General features: G+C 46.6%; 1 protein-coding gene across 5 annotated transcripts in view; it reads right to left on the bottom strand.

The window, feature by feature from the left end:
- Positions 1-294: 294 nt before the first annotated feature.
- Positions 295-20,586, bottom strand: part of ZDHHC18 (zinc finger DHHC-type palmitoyltransferase 18) — a 39,389-nt gene continuing 19,097 nt past the window's right edge. Inside the window, exons 4-10 of one of the 5 annotated variants that reach the window (XM_053267518.1) lie at positions 15,128-15,265; positions 14,281-14,329; positions 13,642-13,744; positions 11,610-11,719; positions 9,565-9,664; positions 5,745-5,834; positions 295-2,010 (exon numbers count right to left, since the gene is read on the bottom strand). In XM_053267518.1, coding sequence (XP_053123493.1) covers positions 5,793-5,834; positions 9,565-9,664; positions 11,610-11,719; positions 13,642-13,744; positions 14,281-14,329; positions 15,128-15,265 — 542 coding nt within the window. In that variant the 3' untranslated portion in view covers positions 295-2,010; positions 5,745-5,792. Of the gene's footprint in view, positions 2,011-5,744; positions 5,835-6,436; positions 9,665-11,609; positions 11,720-13,641; positions 13,745-14,280; positions 14,330-15,127; positions 15,266-20,586 lie in introns of those variants that run through there. The other 4 variants (XM_053267514.1, XM_053267517.1, XM_053267519.1 and 1 more) reach the window with 4 other exon arrangements.

Genomic DNA, 20,586 nt, shown 5'->3' with positions numbered 1-20,586 from the left:
TCAGTTGGGACGGCAGAATAACTCCCTGCCACCCCGGTGTCGTCCTCAACCGGAAGTACCCAGAAGCAGGCATGCTGGGTACTTCCAGGGCAGCAGGGAGGTACGCAGCCACCCCGGACATTTTTTAAATGGAGTACTGGCAGGGGAAATCCGGCGGGAGGGATAAGGGCACGTTCCTCTGCCCTTAAAGGTATCCCCCCCCCCGGTTCCATGCACATCCCTAACAGCTACTACAGATAGGGAAGCACAAAGAGGAGGTTCCATTTGTTTTAACACAGAAACAAGACAATCATGCAGTAGACAGGAGAAATTTTATTGTTACAAAAGTGAAAGGCATAAATGGATTTCAAACCCTAGTGATCAAAAGGGATCAAAAGGGTTTGGTTTCGTTCTTTGTGGAGGGCTCACAACCACCCTGATTTGCAGTGAGACAAAGGCGGAGTTCTGTACAGGAACTGTTAGATAAATACTACAAAATACTGCTGTTAAGGGGTTTTTTTTTGGCGGGGGGGGGGGGGGATTCAAAGCAGTCCTAAAAACAAGTTTTAACTTATTAGCAAGTAAAATGCTGAAAAGGTAATAACTTCCAGTAACAATTGAGGGGGTGTGCATCTTTCTTTTGCTCTCTGTAATTAGAAAAAGCAGCTCACCTTTTTATCCACAATCTCTGCAAAATCCTGCTTTGCAGGCTGTAGCTGCACTTGTGCATTTCAGCAGGCTGAGGTTGTGCATGAGTGTGATCTGAGCCTTGCATTCTCCCAGGGTAGCCCAGGATGAGGACACACACACACACACACACACACACTGCTACAGAAGGGTTGTGCAACTCTGTGCTTAAACAAAACACAAGAAGATTCTGTACTGAGAAAAGCTACATTCTGCAACCTCTCTCAATGATGCAAATTGACTTTATTTAACATCGCTTCATTATTTACTAAACACCATACACACCAGCGGGGATTCGAACCAACAGCCTCCTGCTCTCTAGGCAGGTTGCTTCCCCGCTGCGCAATTAGGTGGCTCACTATTGATTATTTTGCATAATTCTGATTTTGTCAGTGATGGGGAGGGGTGAAGAACTATGTAGAGTGCTGGCGTTAAAGCCAACCCCTGAAAATCTCCCATGTGCCACTTCTCTGGCTGCTGAGATTTCAGCTTGTGCTGCTCTCCAAACATTTTCAAGCCTGTCTCTACAGCCGAAAGAGCTAGAGGCTTGCCGTTTAAAAACACCACACACAAAAAGGAAAGCTGGGATTCTCCGGAAACTGGGTTCTGCACCATGACCACATCTGTGTCGCTGTGGAATCACAGCATGCACACGCGCAAACACAGAGCCCTGGCTCACAGCTCTATTGCAGCACACGATTGTGCTTCAACAGATACAAACTTTGACTGACACACCAAGCAGGAGCATGTGAAATACGAGTGCAAAACAAAGTCTTAATAGGGCCTGCTTTGTCTCAGCTATAGACAACATTGAATCTTGACAATACAAATAGGGTGATGGGGAGTGGTCAGAGAAGGGGAGGGAGTCTTGGACTAGCATATCCAACCACCTAAGTAATTCAAGACATCGCCTAGGAAGTCTGGGGTCTTGAGTGATCTCTACTGCAGAATAAGGCTAGACTGGGGAATCCTTCTGTGGCCTAGATATGCTTAGATCTCGGAGTCCATTTCCGCAGGTTCAGGAGTCAAGAGGAACTCCCGTTATTGCACTCACAGGAGGTGGTTTGTATGGCTTTAAGCTTCAAACCCTATAGACGGCAGGAGCACCTTAGCTCCAAGCATCGAGGTTTTGGAATCGCTTTTCCTTGTGCATGGGGCATCTCCCGATCCTTGCAGTTAAAGGGGAGGAGATGCAGCAATATAAAAACTAGATAGCCCTGGAGGAGAGAGGCACAGGTGGTGGCAATGGCTGTACTTTCAGATACGGGCTGGGGCCTCTTGGGGTCGCCTTGGGTTTTGCCATGAGGCGCAGGTCCTCAAAAGCTCTTTAGTGCCCCGGACGCACTGGAGGTTCCCAAGCAGTGCAGGAAAAAAGGAAAAAGGAGAAGAGAAGAGAGGATTAGTACAGGAAACAGTGGAGACAGAAAAAGTCACAGGAATATCACCTAGAGGCAAGCTAGACAAGAAGAAGGAACAGACAATGAGAAATTAGTGCCATTTGGGTACATTCTGAACAAGAGCCGGTCTGGCCAGGATCACCCATCATTACCAAGATTCTCATGAGGTGAAGTGTCAGAAAAGGGAAGGATTGCACACATCAGACCCACACAGAAAGGCATTTCAAACCAACCTTGATGAAGTAGGAGAAAAGAAAAAGAAGGTTCTCATGAGAGTGTCACAGGGGCATGCAAGAGGAGAGGCGCAGACAAGAAAAACCCACTGTTCCTCAGGATGTCTAGACACCAAGATGCAGGTAGAGGACAAGTGTGTCAGCACCCCAACTGCTCTCTAGTTGCCTCCAGCCCCATTAATTCATCATCTCCTTCAGCATTTGGCTGACCGACAGCCATTGTGTAGCTTTTTTTGCTTCTTACAACAGAAATGAGAAGTTCCCTGTGGGCTTCAAACCAAAAGTGGTATAGCAAAGGGCAATCCGACAGACCCCTCCACTGAGGTGTGCACAAATGCACACAGCAAACTGTCATCAGGCCTGCACCGACAGAAGTATGCCTCCCCAATCATCCAATGCTACGTATGAAGCAACAGTATGCATGTAAGCTCCACTGGCCCACTGAGCACTTGGGGCAAGCGAAAACTTGTAGAATCAAACCGCATTTTGTCTGGAAGGAAGCTTGCTTCAAACTCACTCCTCTCTGTCCTCACCAGTGAATACGGACAGATGACTGAAAAGCCTGACCAGGTGCTCATTGCCCTGCCCAGCATATCCGGAAGCAAGAAGTCACGTCTGCTCAGTCCGTTGCAACAGAAACACAGTTCACTTTACTGGCTAACCGAGTCCTCACTGCCCAGCTGCTTTTGCTGAGGAGGAGTGAGCAATGGCAGCTCTCTTTTCTTGCCAAGTACTGGAGGTGGTGGGAAGGCAAGAGAAGAAGGGCGGGCAAGTGATTCAGTGAGTGCTCCAGTTGCTTTTGGGCTGATGGGAGAGGAGGAAACTGGAGGCAGGCCTGAAGGCATGTGCTTAGCTATGAGCCAGGCCCACAAATTCTGGCCACTGGCACCATCTCAGGGGACGGATGCTCACAGTGATGTTTGACAATGTCTAGTACCCGCCGAGAGATGGAAAATAGGCAATAGCATTGCTGCACTTACAGCTTTCTCTGTGTTATCACCTCTTTTATCCCTACCCACAAACAATTAGGGCAAAATGGCAGGCATTTTTGCACAGACGAAAGAGTTAGGGTAAGGATTAGGGTAGGGCTAGGGAAACAATGAGTGTTACACTCTCTCCATGGAGACACCCCTGTTGATTTTCATTTATATCCCTCTGGCAACATCAGTAACGTTTTATATTAGTTTTTATGTTTCTAAACCTTATAAAAGCTTCTAAAACACCATCACAAATGTGGCTGCTGCATGCCCAATGGATAGGACAATGAAAGCCTGAGAACACACAGAAAGCTGAAAGGACTACAATGCTATCACCTCTTTTCCATCCCTAGGAAATTGATTTTTGACCTTATCAGAAATCACAGCCAGGTCCCCCCCCAGATGGGGGAATCACCCCAGTTAGCTCATGTCGTGTCACGTGTAACATATAAACCTGCCCAAAGACTAGAGGCAACTTTTTGTCACCAAGAGCTCACAGAAGCTAACCTCTGTATGTAATTGATAATACAAGGGTGACAGATGGCCAACCTGAGGTTCAATAGCTATCGTTAGACTACAATTCCCATCTCTCCCAGCTGCAGTTTATCAAGCTGGAGAACCTCAGGTTGGTCACTGTTCAGATTCAGAACATTCCAACTTTGAAAGACAGACACTTTTAATACGATTCCAAATGTGATTCTGACATGGAGGGGAACTAAACAGACAGCGGTTAGTTGCTTCAACACCTAAACAGTCAATTTAACATTGTTCTCAAACAAATCAAGCACCTTAATTACTTACCAGCAATATTTACAGGTATGTATGAGAAAGGATCGTCTCATTTTGAGAAGGTATGACAACAAAATGAGCACCAGAGAGGGTGGAGGTAGCAGTTGTTAACAGCCAAGGCTAGATAGCATGCTAGCTTCCGGCTTCCAAGCCCTGCCTTTATACTAAAATTTGGGGTCTGGACACCTCTTCCACCAATTGGGGGTTTTCATCTTGAGAGCTAGTGCAGTGTGACAGCTAAGGGACTGAACTGTGATCCAGGGGGCCCCCAGTCCAAAGGTTACCTCAGCCACAAGAGTGGCCTTAAGCAAGCTGCTTGTTCAACGTTTCAGTCTCCCCAAATGCAATAAAGGGCCTACCTGACAGGGCTGTTGTAAGGAAAACTGAGATAACATAAAACACTTTGAATGTTCTAAAGCAGGAGTTCCCAACCTGTGGTCCTCCAGATGTTGTGGAACTACAACTCCCATCATCCCCAGCCACAATAAATAGTGGAATCTCTGGTCTAAAGCACAACATAAATGCTAAGCATTCTCTAGTCAATTCACTAGGGCCATAACACAAAAGGTTCGGCAAGGCAAAGGGTAAGCTGACGGTCCTGTGCATCCAACTTGTTCCACACCCCAAACGTCAAGAGCGCTCACAGCCTACTATAAAGTGCCATCTGCAACCAGGTTTTTAGAAAATAATTGTTCCATTGCAAACCCAAGGTGTTCAAATGTCTTGCTTAGCCCAATCACAACTGTTCTGCCTCTAGTTTACAACTCAGTGAGGACAGAGATTACCGTGATACTTCTGTCTTCTTTCCCTACTATTCCGTGGCAATCACTGATGCCTGGGATGTCATTTTTACCAGGTGTTGCCATTTTCAGTCCTCCAAGCAACCATGGAGAAGTGGATAATAATAATAATAATAATAATTCAATTTCTATACCGCCCTTCCAAAAATGGCTCAGGGAGATTTACACAGAGAAATAAATAAATAAATAAGATGGCTCCCTGTCCCCAAAGGGCTCACATTCTAAAAAGAAACTTAAGACACACACCAGCAACAGTCACTGGAACTACTGTGCTGGGAGTGGATAGGGCCAGTTACTCTCCCCCTGCTAAATAAAGAGAATCATCACGGTAAAAGGTGCCTCTTTGCCCAGTTAGCAGGGGTTAGCAGGGATAGACCTGCCAAAAGTTACAAAGATGCTTCCTGCCTCTTCTACTTTGTCTCATAGAAGGTAGGCTGGGACATCATCCAAGAGCCTATTTATGGGCAGAAACAGATCTGCAGGAAGACACGATGATGTTACCACTACAGTGAAAAGCATCTCTGGGAATCTACCACATGTGCGGCTTTCTTGGCACCACAAGCAGTCCTGCCACTCTCCATTAGGGGTTGACTGTGACATGAGAAGGGCTTTGCCTAAGAAAATTGACCTAAGGAACTCCCTCCTCAGCTGCCCCTAAACACCGAAGTCTCCCTTCCTGCCACAGAGGCCTTGGAGCCCTTCACAAGTCTTGAGCCTACTGATGGGATGGCTGGCCGGCAGTGAGGTTGGTAGGCACACAACAAATGAGAACAGCCACACAGATTGTGTATGGGTAGATGGATTCCAGGCTTGAAGCAACTCATGCAGTGAGAATGAGATGATTCACTGGATGAGAGTGAGAAGAAAAGAATGCGTTCTTACCAGCTAACCCTCAGAGAGCAGTGCTAACCCATCCTGTGGGCTATCCCATCAGGCAGTGCAAGATATGGCAAAGTCCTGGCAGGCATCCTCCTGGAGAAGACACCAGAGATTATGCACCATGGCAGTCTCAGAGCTGGGGAAGCAGAATTATAGGGAGGGAAGGGAGAGAGAATGCTGTCCACCAGCAGCGGAGTGTACTTTTAGAGAGACCAGCTTAAGTTATGGCTTTTAAAAATTCTATGCTACAAAATCATTTCAGTTAACAGAGCACACACCCTCCATCACCACCACTCTCAATACCCTTAATCCCAGGAGAGTACTTAACAGCTGCTTCTATAGCCCTATACAGATACTATGTTGTGCAAGTGTACACAGGCACAAATCTGTACACAGGTCCAGTTATGTGCGTGCTATGTTGAATACAGCAGTACATTTCCTATCTGTGTCTTGCATTTAAGGGACCCAGATTCACTTTTAAAATGAACGCAGGTACAGTCATTCATCCAAAAGCATGTACATGTGTACAGACATCTGAACTCAGCTACAACATAAGGTCTGAATAGGGCTTATGTCTGCTGGGTTCTAGAGCCAGCATCCAGTCAGTGGTTTTCCAATCGCCCAAGCCCAGCTTCTTCTCATGCAAAGTAGCCTCTTAAATAAACATAAGGAAATGCAAACATAAAACCCCAAACAACTCTTTAAAAATAAATTTTATTACAAAAGCAAAACAACAACAAAGGAAACTGGCTTAGCCACAAGAGCGTCTCCCTGCACAAATGTAACACTGCTGTAGTCCCCCCCTCCTTCCTGCCCCACAAAGCTTTATGAATACAACAGTGTATTGAAGGATGGCTTGACCTTTCCCTCAACAAAAACAGCTGTCTTCCCTTAAATGTGTATGAGGCTACCCCTCGGGAAATAAGAGGGTGAGACTGAATAGGCTACAAATTGACTGTTTGGCTTATATGTCAGGCATTTTCTCCCACTCCTTCATGATTCTGTTCCTGGAAAGCTATACATAAAACGAAGCGGACATTTGGGCTCCGTCCACTGTCCAGCCACAGAGGCACAACTGGGAAGACTACCTTTGGATGCTCCATCACAAATGGGATGGTTAACATCGTTCTGCTGGGAAGAGCAGCTGTTCAGAAAGTGCAGGATGACAGCAGAGAGAGACATTCTCAGCACCACTCACTGTAGGAGTCTCTCGGGGCAGAAGTGCCACTGCAGCCTCAACACCAAGGCCCGAGGCTGTTGTTATCAAGGGAATGCCCTGACCCCGCCCATGGGTTTGGCATGGGTCTAAATGGCACAAGACACAAGCACCTGTCCCATGTACCAGCCTGCACAACTCTTGGGACCGCTATGGCAATGATGTCCCAGAAGCTAGAGAGTCCTATATTTAGCAGAAGATAATCCTCAGGCCATACAGGGAAGGTCATACAGAAGGCCATACAGGGAAGAAGGCCACTAAGATGCAGGGGTGGCTTTTCTCTTTTCTTTTTTTACTTCAAACCTTACACTTCTGCACTATGAATAAATCAAACTCCTCCAAGCAGAACATATGCAAATCAAGCAGCTCTACCAGATGTGATATCTGCACATCATGCTTCTATGCTGTGCAAGTTGCTAGTCCACATCAGAATGTTCCAGTATCTGAGCTGGTCTAAATACAGATGCAAATTCCAGAGAGGGCTAGTTACACGCCCTTCTCCATCCTCATCATAACAGTCTGAATTTGTCAGGCAAACAAATGGTGCAGCCAGCAAATGCCAATGATAAAACCAAAAAACAAAACAAAAACAGAGGAATGTAAATGCCATAGTGGTTGTGAACCTTGAATCACCTGAGCTTCAGCTCAGGACATGGGTCCAAATAAGAGTTCAGGAGTTTCCCTTCTATTAACACTCTCATCCCTGCTTCTTATGAGTGGAAGATAAATTCTAACTAACAAAGCATGTGAGACTGAGAACAGTAAGCATCATCCTCAGCATACAAGCAGTGAGGAACTATGAAAATCCCTTTCAAAAGGGCTGGAAAACTTTCTCCTCACCAGCCAACCTTGGAATAGGCTCATGAAGAGCTGTAAACTGTCTGTGGTCAAGAGAGATAGTCTGCCACAGACCTCTTGTAAGTGACAGGTTCAAGAACATTCTGCTGAAGGGGGTGTGGAACTACTGCAAACGGAGGATGGATGAAACACACAGCCCTGAAGAGCATGTAGGAAGAAGTTGAAGGAAAGATTTGTTCATTGTCCAATTCCTAACTTACACCTTTTAGGCAAATTCCTGCAATATTGACCTCAATGATTCCAGGTCTGATTTGGTTTTTTTAAAAATTGACCCAATGCTGCTCATGCTTTTCTGATCCTCTGCAGGAATAAGGTAGAGAAAGGCACACTCATATGTTTGAACTGTCCCTTTGAGACCAAAAGCTAATTCTGTTTCTCACAAACCGTAGTTTCTTCAAGCTGCTAGAGGTAACAAAGGAAGATCTAATCTCCCTGGGTCCTACAGGCTCCCCAACTTTCCACCAGTGAAGGCCAGGGTATATTTTGTATATGCAGTTATTTCCAAATTCCAATGCTATAAAAAAAAAAATCTAAACTTGAACTTGTGACACAGGTTTATCTACAGCAAAATCTTTTCAAAGAATATTAGAAAAGTCTACAAAATGTGTGCAAAAATACCCAGCAGCTTTTAATAAACACGTTTCAAGTATTTCTTAACATCTTCTTAACATTCCAATAAGGGCTCGTATAGCAGGATGGCAGGCACTACAAGAGGAGTTCCAATAGGAAGAACTCCTTTCCCTCTTTAAGTGACTGGTCAAGAATCCAAGCCAAATCTCTCTGGATTCATCCTTGGACACAGCCTTTGGTTAAAAGGTCGTGAGAGATCTCTCACTCCCACATTAATTCTGTGATCCATATGCATCAGGTATGCTGCCTCCATTCACATCATTTAACAATCTCATGCTGGTTTGCTTAACTTCCTTCCAACTATTAAAGAACCTTACGGGACTGAGTTCAATCTGCAACAGAGCCCTAATTCAACGGAAGCCACCAAGGGCCACTCTGGGTCAATTCCCAAAGTGAGAAACCATGATCTGCAGCTGATCCAGTAAACTGGTTCATGAGCATTCTTGGGGATCCTCTCTGCTTAGCAGTCCTCTTCTCTCCCACAAGTGGGGAACGGGAGAGTCATCTCAGGCCAACCAGCTGCAACGCAGGAAGCAACACTTGTGGCCAGGGCAAGGAATGCTCGGTCTCCACTGGCTCCTCTCTCATGCTGCCATTTAGGCAAGCACTAAGACTCCATTGCAATGCTCACAGAAAGTGGCAGGAACTTCACGCTGTCTGCTTTTCACTGAAAAGAAACTTTAAGGAACAGTAATCTGAAGTGCAGTTCAGGGGTGATAAATTTTGCTCCACACACTCTGTACCAGCTCCACATGGAAATTACTATGCCCTTTTTAACCAATCCCTACAGGTGGCTGGAACAGACCCTTTGAAAATAGATGGTTCTCAAGAAGCTGACTTTTCCCGATCCATGGCTCTCCCCCCTTTAAGCAGTTGCTACATAACAGCAAGGCCTGTCTAGAGGCTCAGGTGCAACAGTCCGTGATGTCCAGGTAAGTCCCACTGTATAAAAACCAAACCAAGAGACAAGGGCAGATGGTTTGGACAGGAGCTTAGCAGCTCTGCCCCACCAGGCTATCCTGCCTGAGCCCAGGAAATGGGAAGTGGAGGAGAGGCACCCGCTGGAGGCAGGCATAGGCACAGGATTAGGGATCAGCACTGCTAAAGGTTGGCTCATACCATGCTGGCATCAGATTTTGTTCCAAAGGAAGGGAGTTCACTCTTGGGCGTGGATGGGGTCGCAGCATCTGCCTGGATAAATCCTCTTCTGTCTATTAAACTAGTGGGGGAAGGAAAACAAGCAACAGGTTCGTTAGACTGGTAATTAGCAAGCCAAATAAGCAATGCTAAAGCAAAATGAGCAGCAACAACCCTCTTTTCCCCACACTTTCAGTGCATATTTATGGCACCAGTGAGAGTTCTAATCGACACTCAGATCACACACATGAAACTATTGATTCTGGGGTTACACATGAGGAGTATAAGGACATGTGATATAAAACTTTGATTAATGCTTATAAAACATGATTAGCTTTTTAACACAAAGCAGGCACGAAGTGTGAAAGGCTCACAGCAATTCCCCAGAGCAAACCAAGGATACCAGCAAGTAAATTTCTCCAGCCCCTCAGTTTAGAGACAGTCTTCAGCTAAACCCAGTTCTAAACACGGTTCTCTTTTGCTTTGTTCTGATGGTATGAAGTTTTGTTTGCTGGAGCTACTTTTAAACCACAGCCTAAATTTCCTATGGGTCAAATTCCCATCAAGATGGGAAGCTTACTGCCCATTATGGTTGAGAAAAGGGGCTATACAAGGGTATTATGTATTTAAAACATAAGCTAAGGAATCCTCAGGAACTCTAGTAAGGAATCCTACTAAGGAATCCTCAGGAACTTTAAGTCACAGGAATATTGATTGCGCTTAAAAAACCCCAACTTAACCTTGCCCTTAAACTACAATTAAACAGATCTGCTCAGGAGTAGTTAGAAAAGCACTTTTTCATGTGTGCTATGCTGACAACACTAACACTGCATTATGGGAACAAGTCACCCATTGGCTGACACCCACCAGACAAAAAGTACAAAATCAAACATTTTATTAGGTGCCTAGGAGGCAAGCACAGTTTCATCCTGAGGCTGAAAGCCAATTCAGACTCAATATTTGTCAGTCATGGGGTGGTGTTTGGGGGCAATTCTGCAAACATGGATGAATTACGGGCGAAATGGATCACCATGTAACTTTGCCTGAGGTTAATCCTGTGAACAGGACCCAACAGAAATCTAAGACCCTATGCCAATGATTATCCCCACAATTCCTCAATGGAAACGCTTCCTCAAACATAGACGTATGAATGCCAAATGCCAATGAAAGAATTGCTCTTCGTTTTGTCCCACTCTGCCCCCTTGTGACTACATGAAGATAATTAAACCTGGCTCAGTAAACAGAACCATATGCTAGCTAGGTATGAAAAGTCACTCACTGGAAATACTCCACATGACAATTGACAATTGCCCATAACCACACCAGAACACCAGACCACTACTGGCAAAATGCTCAGACATCAAAGTCCAGCATTCAAGGCTGGCCCTACCATTAGGCTGAGGGAGGCAGCTGCCTCAGGCTATAGATTCTGCATGCTTTTATAGGGCAGCAAATTATTTCTGGGGGGTGGGATTTAGATTGTTCTGGCTCAGGCACCTGTACATCTTTCTGCACATCATTCCTCGCCTTCCTTTCTCCCTCTAGCTTAGCACTCTTCCCTCTCCCAGCACTGCCTTGTCTTTCCAGGTCCCAGGATTCTTATGCACGTGCAGTTATTGAGGAGGGAATTGGTTCAACATCTCCCAGGTAGGACAGAGGAAGCTGCCCAGGTTTCAGAGCCATATGGGCACCCTGGAATATGGGCACCTGTGGGGCAGCACATGTGCATCTTGCCCAAACCTAGAGAGGGGGTGGACCACCTACATGCTCCTGTTTCAGCCTCCCTGAATGAAAAGCATCAGAAAAGAGAAAACCCCTTTCAATTTCCCAGTTCACAAGCAATTAGGCAGACTGCAGTAACAATGTGACCCTCTCTTTTTTGGCTGCGATAGGAGCCTCATCAAACACAAGCGCCATCTTTCTGCTAGCAGTCCTGGTAGAATGCTGTTTGCCACCACTCTCCCCACCTGAGCAAAATTCAGGGTACTCTATAAAGCATTCAAGTGCAGAGCCCACTTGCATCTTACCTGGGATAGAACGGTCCACAGAGCACTGCACAGCAGTTGGTGAGGACACTTTTATGGCTGTAAGGATTGGCAAATTCAGAGCCTCTTTTATTTGACCATGCCCCTTTGAGCTACAATCCAAGAGAGAGAGATGAACTGGTTAGGAAAGGCCAGGGGGGAGGAGACGACAATGCAAATCCTTTGTTGGGTTGGCCTAGGAGACTATCCCAAAATTCTTTTCCAATACAGCCATGTGGTTTAGGAGTGCAAGACTATGCAATAATGCTAAAAGTCAAGAAAATCAGAGTAGCAATTGCACAAGAATTTCTGCAGGAAAAAAGAGAAAAACCTGTGCCCACCAAACACAAAACTGTTATAGCTTCCTTCAGCCAAGAGGTTTAGGTGATTTCTGTGGGCTACAGCAGGCTGGAAGCCTCTTGCTGTGTAAACATCTTCCCTCTCCACCATCTTTAACACTCTGACCAGCTTCCTCAAGCACATCTTCTCTTGAATATTTTTTTCTGCTACCAGCTTAAATGCCAGAAATGATCACACTCTCAGCCATGTATTTCAGAAATCCCATTAAGTCACAGAGTTCTAACATCTTTTGTTCTTAAACAGACTCAGCAGGGAATTTCCACCGCTCTGGGTCTGGACATGAACCACTGGCCCAGTTTGTAACAGGACTTGTAACAGTCTTGCTGACTGCAGAGAGACGCTCTCCCCAACGTCTGAACACAGATTGCAGAGCAGGGGGAAGCGGGACATGGAACCCCACTGGACCTGCGGTTCTGCGTTATGTATGAACTGGGCCTGTGAAATGTCCCTGAATGGTGCTGGTCTGCAAAAACCACTTCAGCTACCAGCTATGCAGACCTCGCCGTTTTAAAGTTGCACTCCATAACATCTCTTGAGACAGATGTACAAACCAATTTGGACAAGCATAACAAGTCAGCACTAGGAAAGTGTGGAAAAGATTACTAACAACATATTTATGAATCAAGTAGGAGGGCATAATCTAGAGCTATTCTGAATTGAGCACAGGTTTGATTTCAACTAAGCATTCACTACTTTCATGGGTGAGTAAAAAGTAAACTTACATTTCAAAAGATACTGTAATTATGTTTAAAATACAATCTGCTTAACTTTGCCCATTTCATCACTTTAACAGCACAAATACCTGTATATTTAAGTTCATGCAAAAATCTTATCACTCTGAGATCAAGCTGTTTGGAACATTAAAATCTGGTTGATGAGGCCTGATGCAACAGATACGAATAAGACTAATATTTATATACCGCTTTTCAACAAAAGTTCCCAAAGCGGTTTACAGAGATATAAACAAATAAATAAAATGGCTCCCTGTCCCCAAAGGGCTCACAATCTAAAAAATAGACATAAGATAGACCAGCAACAGCCACTGGAGGGATGCTGTGCTGAGGGTGGATAGGGCCAGTTGCTCTCCCCTGGTAAATAAAGAGAATCACCACTTTTTAAAAGGTGCCGCTTTGCTCAGTTAGCAGGGGACTGTAACTGAGTTATTTAGTTATAGTTAGCAGATATAGGCATTATCTGAAGATAGCCAACTTTTTCTTTCTGAAACTGTTCTTTCATAACAGATCTGTGCAGATTTAATCAATTGAAGCCACATGATTACATGGACAATAATTTCTTTAACTGGGTTAGTGCTCCAAACAACACACCACGGCTGGAATTTAACAACCGGGGAGAATCTTTGAGTTACTGATTTGGCCCATTTATTCACCTAGCCACCACCATGGTCTAACCCAGTGGTTCCCAACCAGGGGTACACAAACCCCTGGGGGTACCTTTATGGTGTGTAAGGCCCTTAAAGTCCTCTTGCCTCCCCAGTAGGGAGGAGGGGGGTGGTTTCTTTAAGGGGCAGGGGAGGTGCTGCCATCTCCCGCCCCACCGCCGGCGCTCTTGTAAAAAGCAGGCGCGTGGGACTGTAGTGTCCTTCCCTGCGCCCCGGTCAGGGCCTACAGAAGTGGCTGATGTGCATGCGGAAGGAGATGGAAGAGTACATACTCACATCTTCATTGGTTGTCAAGTTGGAGGCAACTAAGTAAGTGTGAAACCCTGAGAGGCCAAAAATAGACCAGACTGAGAAGAAGCAGATCACAAGTTCCAACACAGTGAGCAGAGAATCAAGGAAGAATCAATGTGTGTGATCACGGAGAGCTTATCTCCCTGAATTCCCAGAGACAAAGACCCCAACCCCACTCTCAGTATTCCACACCTCAGAAATGGATATGATCACTAGAAGATCATATGCTTTGTCATGGAACCAGGGTTCAACCCTTAGGATTTCCAATTAAAGGATGTCAGATTCCAGGGCTAAAATCAACTTCTGCTTTTGGTCCATGGAGTTTCCGAGGTTACTGGGCTAATCTGAGCCAAATCTTACTTTAAAGATTTTGCATTATTTATAGGCCTTATGAATAATTAGGTGAAAACTACTGTAAAGGGGAAAAAAGAAAGAATAATATGGCCCCAAGTAGAGGTGGTCTTCAGCCCCAGCAAGAAGGATCATCTGTTTTCCCTCCACGAGTGTTTGGTTATTCCCTGCTATATATCCAGAAAGCACCTCATAGGGCATTAAGCCACACAATCTATTTCAATTAAAAGAAGGGTGGGGGGAGATGGGAAAACAAAGGCACAGAAAGGATATCTTGCTGGTGTTGTCTTCAAAGCAGTGATGAAGTCACTTCCCTGGGAGCCTGCAAAGCAAAAATAAAGAGCACTGAATTGGAGGAGGCCATTTTCGTATCTCTAGCTAGACCAGAGGTTCCCAAACTTGGGTCTCCAAATGCTGTTGGACTACAACTCCCATCATCTTTAGCCACAATGGCCAAAGGCCAACGTGTAGTCCAACCACATCTGGGGACCTAAAGCTCGGAAGCCCTAAGCTGAAGAAATATGTTGCAAGTCCAACAGAACTGAGCACCACGGATCTCCTCCACATTGCAAGAGGGCAGAATTATTATATATTATAATTTATATAATTTAAATGTATATAATACAAATTTATATACTCCATAAAGTAGAGGTGGAACATGTTTTATTATACAGAAGGATGAAATGACTTAACCACTGAATGTTTCTTTGTCATAATGTATGTTAATTTTTTCACCCTGTCTGAAAAACTACTAAATTATAATAATTTAATTATAAATTTATAATTTATTATGATTATATAACGTATCATGATATTATTTAATTCAAAAATGTAGTAACTGCACTGAAATTTAATTATTAATAAAAGAATTCTGTTTTTTAAAAAAAGAATTCTGCATTACTACTGGATGGGTTTGCCCAAATTTAGCATACTAAAATTATTTACTGCAGCTGTTTAAACAATTCCCACTTCCACCAGCCTGCAACCATCACCCTCTTGAGTCAGTGGCTTGGCCCAGAGCTTCAAGAAACATCTTGCTTTTGCAAAGTGCTCACCCAGACTCCTAAGGAGGCAGATGGAGACCTGGCCCAGAAAGTGCTTTGCTGAAAACTGTACTTACGCAGAGCAAGATGGGTGATGACACAAGCAAAGATGAAGGCGGTTAGGAAGGAGAGAGAGAGTATGAAGGCATAGAAGAATCGATAGTTGCGCTTCCCCACACAGTTGCCCACCCAGGGGCAGTGGTGATCGAACCGCTCTAAAAACACAAAGACAGCAAGACAACAATGTTAGAGGTGACTTATCTAGGAACACAGGAAACTGCCTTCTACCGAGTCAGACCATTGGTCCACCTAGCTCAGTACTGTCTACCCAGACTGGCAGCAGCTTCTCCAAGGTTAGAGGCAGTAAAGCAGAAAGGACCAGAAGAGCTGCCACCCCACCCCTCCTGTTCTCCAATTGTGGCCCTGGAAGAAGGCTTATCTTTTTGGAGAAATCTGGCATGTACTTATGACTAGATGAGACAATTGTCCTTGGGGAGTCACCTCCCAGCATTATCTAATGCAGCACAATCTGATATATGACGCTGAATGAAATGAGTAAAGGATCAATTCACACTCACTGTTTTAGCAACCAAAGTTAATTTTATTGCTCATGAAGTTAGGATGCCTGTCTGGTCTGTGACATACAAATATTTATATACCACTTTTCAACAACAGTTGAAAAGTTCCCAAAGTGGTTTATTTTATTTATTTTTACATTTATATCCTGCTCTTCCTCCAAGGAGCCCAGAGCGGTGTACTACATACTTAAGTTTCTTTTTCAAAACAACCCTGTGAAGTAGGTTAGGCTGAGAGAGAAGTGACTGGCCCAGAGTCACCTAGCTAGATTCATGGCTGAAGGGGGATTTGAACTCGGGTCTCTCCGGTTCTAGTCCAGCACTCTAACCACTACACCACGTTGGCTCTCTCTCTCTTTACATGAACATGTGTTGAATCATTCCCAAGACTGGGTATCTACTATTTTGAACTGGCTGAAAAAGGAACACTGGTACTCACTGAAGGTTTCTTTATGCTGGTGTAGAAGAGGTCACCCAACGTCGGATTACGTCCCTCCACGTGCTCCAGGAGGCAGGAAGTAAGACTAATTGAAGATCCTTTAACTCAATTCCTGTGGGTGGATCCTCTCAGTTACTTAAACAGCTCAAGCTTCAGAGAAGAAAAGTAGGAACATAACTGGTATAACAAAACTAAAGGCCCCTTGATTCAACCAATCCCAGCAAGGCCAGGGGGAACACGACCATCAACCCAGAGACAAACGTATGGCAGAAAAGTCAGAAATAAGAAAACCATAAGCCCCCTCCCCAGGGCACAAGATCCAGCCGACATAACAAATCCCAGGTGGGCTTTGGGTCACTTCTTCTACACTAGCAAGAAGAAACCTTCACGGTGAGTACCAGTGTTCCTTTCTCAGCTGGTGTAGGAGGTCACCCAACGTGGGACATACCACAGCACACAACCACGGGTGGGTACAAGCCCCGGCTGGATCTACTGCCCCAGAAGGACCTGCTGTAACACCCTCCAGCCGAAAGCTGCTCTGGCTGAAGCATGGTCATCAAGTTTGTGCCTAGAGAACATGAACGGTGACTTCCAGTTGGCTGCCTTACAGAGCTCTTCCAATGATGGAGGAGTTGACAACGCCACTGAGGTGGCTGCGGACCTTGTGGAGTGCACAGTGATATGTCCAAGCGCTGGAAGATGCTGGGAGTCATATGCTGAAGCAATGCAGGCCCAAACCCACCGTACTATCATGGCTGCTGACGCTTTCGTCCCCATCTTGGATGCCCGGAAGGATACAAATAGTGCATCATACAAATAGTGACTTGCGAAAGCCCTCCGTCTGGTCCAGGTATATCTTAAGTGCCCGGCGCACATCCAGCCTGTGCTACTCCTTCTCGGCCGGCTTGCATGGGTCAGGACAAAAAGATGGTAAATAAATGTCGGCTGAGCAATGAAAAGTTGAATTGATCTTGGGTACGTAGGAAGAGTCCAGAATGAGCCTCACTGAGTCCTTGGAGAAGATGCACAGGTTGTCCTTCATGGATAGGGCCTGCAATTCGGACACCCTTTTAGCCAATGTTATGGCCACAAGGAAGACCACTTTCCAGGTCAGCAGGAAATTGCAATCCCAGGAGAACTATGTGCAGATACCACAATGGGAACCGATGGCATACTGGAGGTGACAGCTGGACAGCCACTCTCAGAAACTTCTGCAACAGGGGGTGCTTTGCCTGATAAGAATGGTGGTGCGGAAACAGCATCTGCACCAGGCACGCTGCTTGACGCTTGAGCCTTTAATCCTAGTGACAATCCTTCCTGAAGGAACTCCAGAAGATCTCACAGCTTGCACCGGTCTGGCTGCAAAGAACGTCTGGCTGCCCAGCGCAGGAAACTATGCCAGGTTGACTGGTAAATCTGATTCGTTGACGCCTTTCTGGAGGCCAGGATGGTATCAATAACCCCTGAGGACAGATGCTCCCTCCTCAGTAGTAGCCTTTCAGCTTCCACGCAGTCAACTGCAACCAGTCCAGATCCGGGTGGAGGATCGGGCCTTAGGACAGTAGATCTGCCCGAACTGGCAGTCGTATCTCTGAGAACCACAGTCCAGGGCCAGAACGGCGCTATTAGTACCAATGGTGCTCGGGACCCCCAAAGCTTTTGTAGACACTGAGAAGGCAGTGGTACGGGTGGAAACGCATACAGAAGACACGGAGGCCACAGCATTGATAGAGCATCCGTCACCTCTGCCCCGTGCGTAGGGCAACATGAGAAAAATCTGTGCAGCTTTGTGTTCTATGAGGAGGCGAACAGATCTATCAGTGGCTCCCCCAGTTGCTCTGTCACCCACTGGAACACCTGCGAGTGTAAACTCCATTCCACTGGATGGATCTCCTGGCATCTCAGCTAATCTGCCTGGATGTTGGATATTCCGCTCACATGATGGGCTAGAATCAACTGTAGGTGAATTTCCGCCCAGCTCAGAAGCTCCACAACCTGTTGATGAAGGGACCTGGATCTCGTCCCCTCTTGATGGTTTATGTGCGCTTTTGTTCGTGCGCACCAACACATTCTTGCCTCTCAGCATCGGTAGGAAACATCTCAGGGCCAGGAACACTGCTTGAAGCTTGAGCCAGCTGATGCTGTGCCAGGCTTCCTCCTCCGGCCAACGGCCCCACGCCATCCTGTTCTGGCAGTGTGCCCCTCCGGCCCAGAAGACTGGCATCTGTGGTCACCAACACCCTGTCTGGTTCCACAAATGGTTTTCCCATGCAGAGGTTCTGCCAGCAGGTCCACCAGGTGAGTGACTTGCGGAGAGACCTCAAGATAGCCAACCTTCTGTCGCGCTTGAGGGCAATGCTGTGTTGGAAAAGAAGGAGAGCCCATTGTAGTTAACAAAGATGTAGCCTGGCCCAAGGGATTGAGTCCATGGCTGCCACCATGAGTCCCAGGAGCCCTGCCAGGGTGAGCGTCCTTGCTGCACTCGCTGTGCACACTGTCCGTGCCAGTGACATGATGACCTCCATTCTGTCCTGTGGTAAGAAAAGTCGACACTCTGAGGTGTCCACTATCACATCCAAATGCCGGAGTCTTAGAGACAGTGTCAGGTGATTCCCTCATTGATCAGGAATCTGTGGGAGTGCAGAGTGGACATAGTCTGCTGCAGGGCCGCATTGACCGCCCCGTTCGTGCTTGCCCTGATTAATAGATCATCCAGAAAACAATATAGGTGCACCCCCTTTCTTCTCAGGAGGGCCACGAGGGGGATCAGGACCTTGGTGAAGACCCAGGGTGCTGGCGACAGACTGAACGGCAGCGCTCGGTACTGGTAGTGCCCTTCCATGTAGCAGAAACAGAGAAGAGGGCAGCTGTCTGGATGAATGGGGATATGCAGGCAGGCATCGTGCAAGTCTATTGAGGCTAGATGGTCCCCTGCCTGCAGGGCTTCCGCGATAGACCAGAGGGTCTCCATCCTGAACTTCTTCTTTACCACAAATCTGTTGACTGGCCTCAGGTTCAATACGGCCCTTGTCGAGCCATCCTTCTTTGGAACCGTGAAAATCACTGAGTAGACCCCCTTCCCCCTCTGGTGCTGTGGGACCTGTTCTATGGCTCTGATATCCAGGAGATGCTGAATAGCTTGCAGTAGCCCCTTGTGCTTCCCAATGTTCCTGGACCTTGGTGTGAGAAGAAACCTGTCCCCTGGGCAGCCGGACAGTTCTATTTTGTAGCCCTGATGAACGATGGAGAGAACCCACCTGTCTGAGATTGATTCGCTCCAAACAGGCCAGAAGTCCAACAGGCGCAGCCCCACTTTGTTGCAGTGATTGTCAGGATTGCTGCTTGGGACCCCTAGGCTGGGTCCCGAAGGACTGGCGGTTCTGCTGTGCGAAACCCTGTCTGCCCTGGCCTCTGGGTCTGTTCCATTGTTGTCTGAAGGGTCTGAATGGTTCCTTCTGCTTAAATTGGGGCCTGAAGGCCTAAGGGGCTGAGTAGGTCTGCGCAAGAATGCTTTGTCCTCCCTCCTGTGAACTGACGGCAAGGCCTTGCACTTGTCCTTAGTTTCCACTAAGACCTCTTTCAGTTTCTCATCGCCAAAGAGCTTCCCCCCCACGTAGGACACGGCCGCCAGGTTGGCTCTAGACACATTGTCCACCTTCCAATACTTCAGCCAGATATCATGCCTGGCCAGAACACCCGCACTGACCGCTCGGGCCGAGAACCGTACACTATCTAGGGTAGCGTCCGCAGTTAAGGCAGCCGCTCTTTGTAAGCGTAGTAGCTTACATCTCATCCTGGATGGGTCGGTTGGTGGGTCATTAAGAAGCTCATCTATCCACAGAATGGAGGCTCTGGACACCAGGGAGGCTGTGGTGTCCACTCTGATGGTCAGTGCTGTGGATTCGTGGGCCCTGCATAGTGCGGACTCTGCCTTTTTGTCTGCCGGGTCCTTGAAAGTAGAGTCCCCATCTCTGGGAACCACTACGCCGCTGAGGACTGCCCCAAAGGGCGCATCGGTGAGTGGCACCTTAAGGAAATTCAAGGTTTCATCATCAAAATTATAGAGATTAGCGAGTGCAGAGGACCGTTTGGATGTGGAGATGAAAGACCACTCCTCCTTGATGGTGTCTGTGAAGCCCTCAGGCATCACTGATTTGGTCTGGGTGGTTTTAGGCTTTGGTAACACCAGGGAACCCTTGGATAACAGGGTGCCAGCTTTAATGACTAATTAATGAGAGGTTGAAAATCCTCCATCAGGGACAGTCTCTGATTATACATATTAGAAAGTGGTTCCTCTGGTAGTTCGCCCTCCTCCAAGGAGCATGACTCAGGGTCTGGGTCACCTTGCATAGAACTCTGTCCCCCGGAGACTAAAATGGTCAGGTGATTCCTTGCCCGAGTCCTCTGAGGATCTCGGCTCTCTGCACCTCTTAGGGATATGTTTGGTCTCAGAGCCCCTATGTTTCTTGGTGGGGTGACTCCTCCTGTGAGTCTGAGGAAGAGAGGGCATCCCCGGGCCTCT

Source organism: Hemicordylus capensis, chromosome 7 (genome assembly GCF_027244095.1).
Source record: "Hemicordylus capensis ecotype Gifberg chromosome 7, rHemCap1.1.pri, whole genome shotgun sequence".
Taxonomy (NCBI): Eukaryota; Metazoa; Chordata; class Lepidosauria; order Squamata; family Cordylidae; genus Hemicordylus; species Hemicordylus capensis.
The sequence above is the reverse complement of the archived record's forward strand: the minus strand, read 5'-3'. Positions and strand labels throughout refer to the sequence as shown.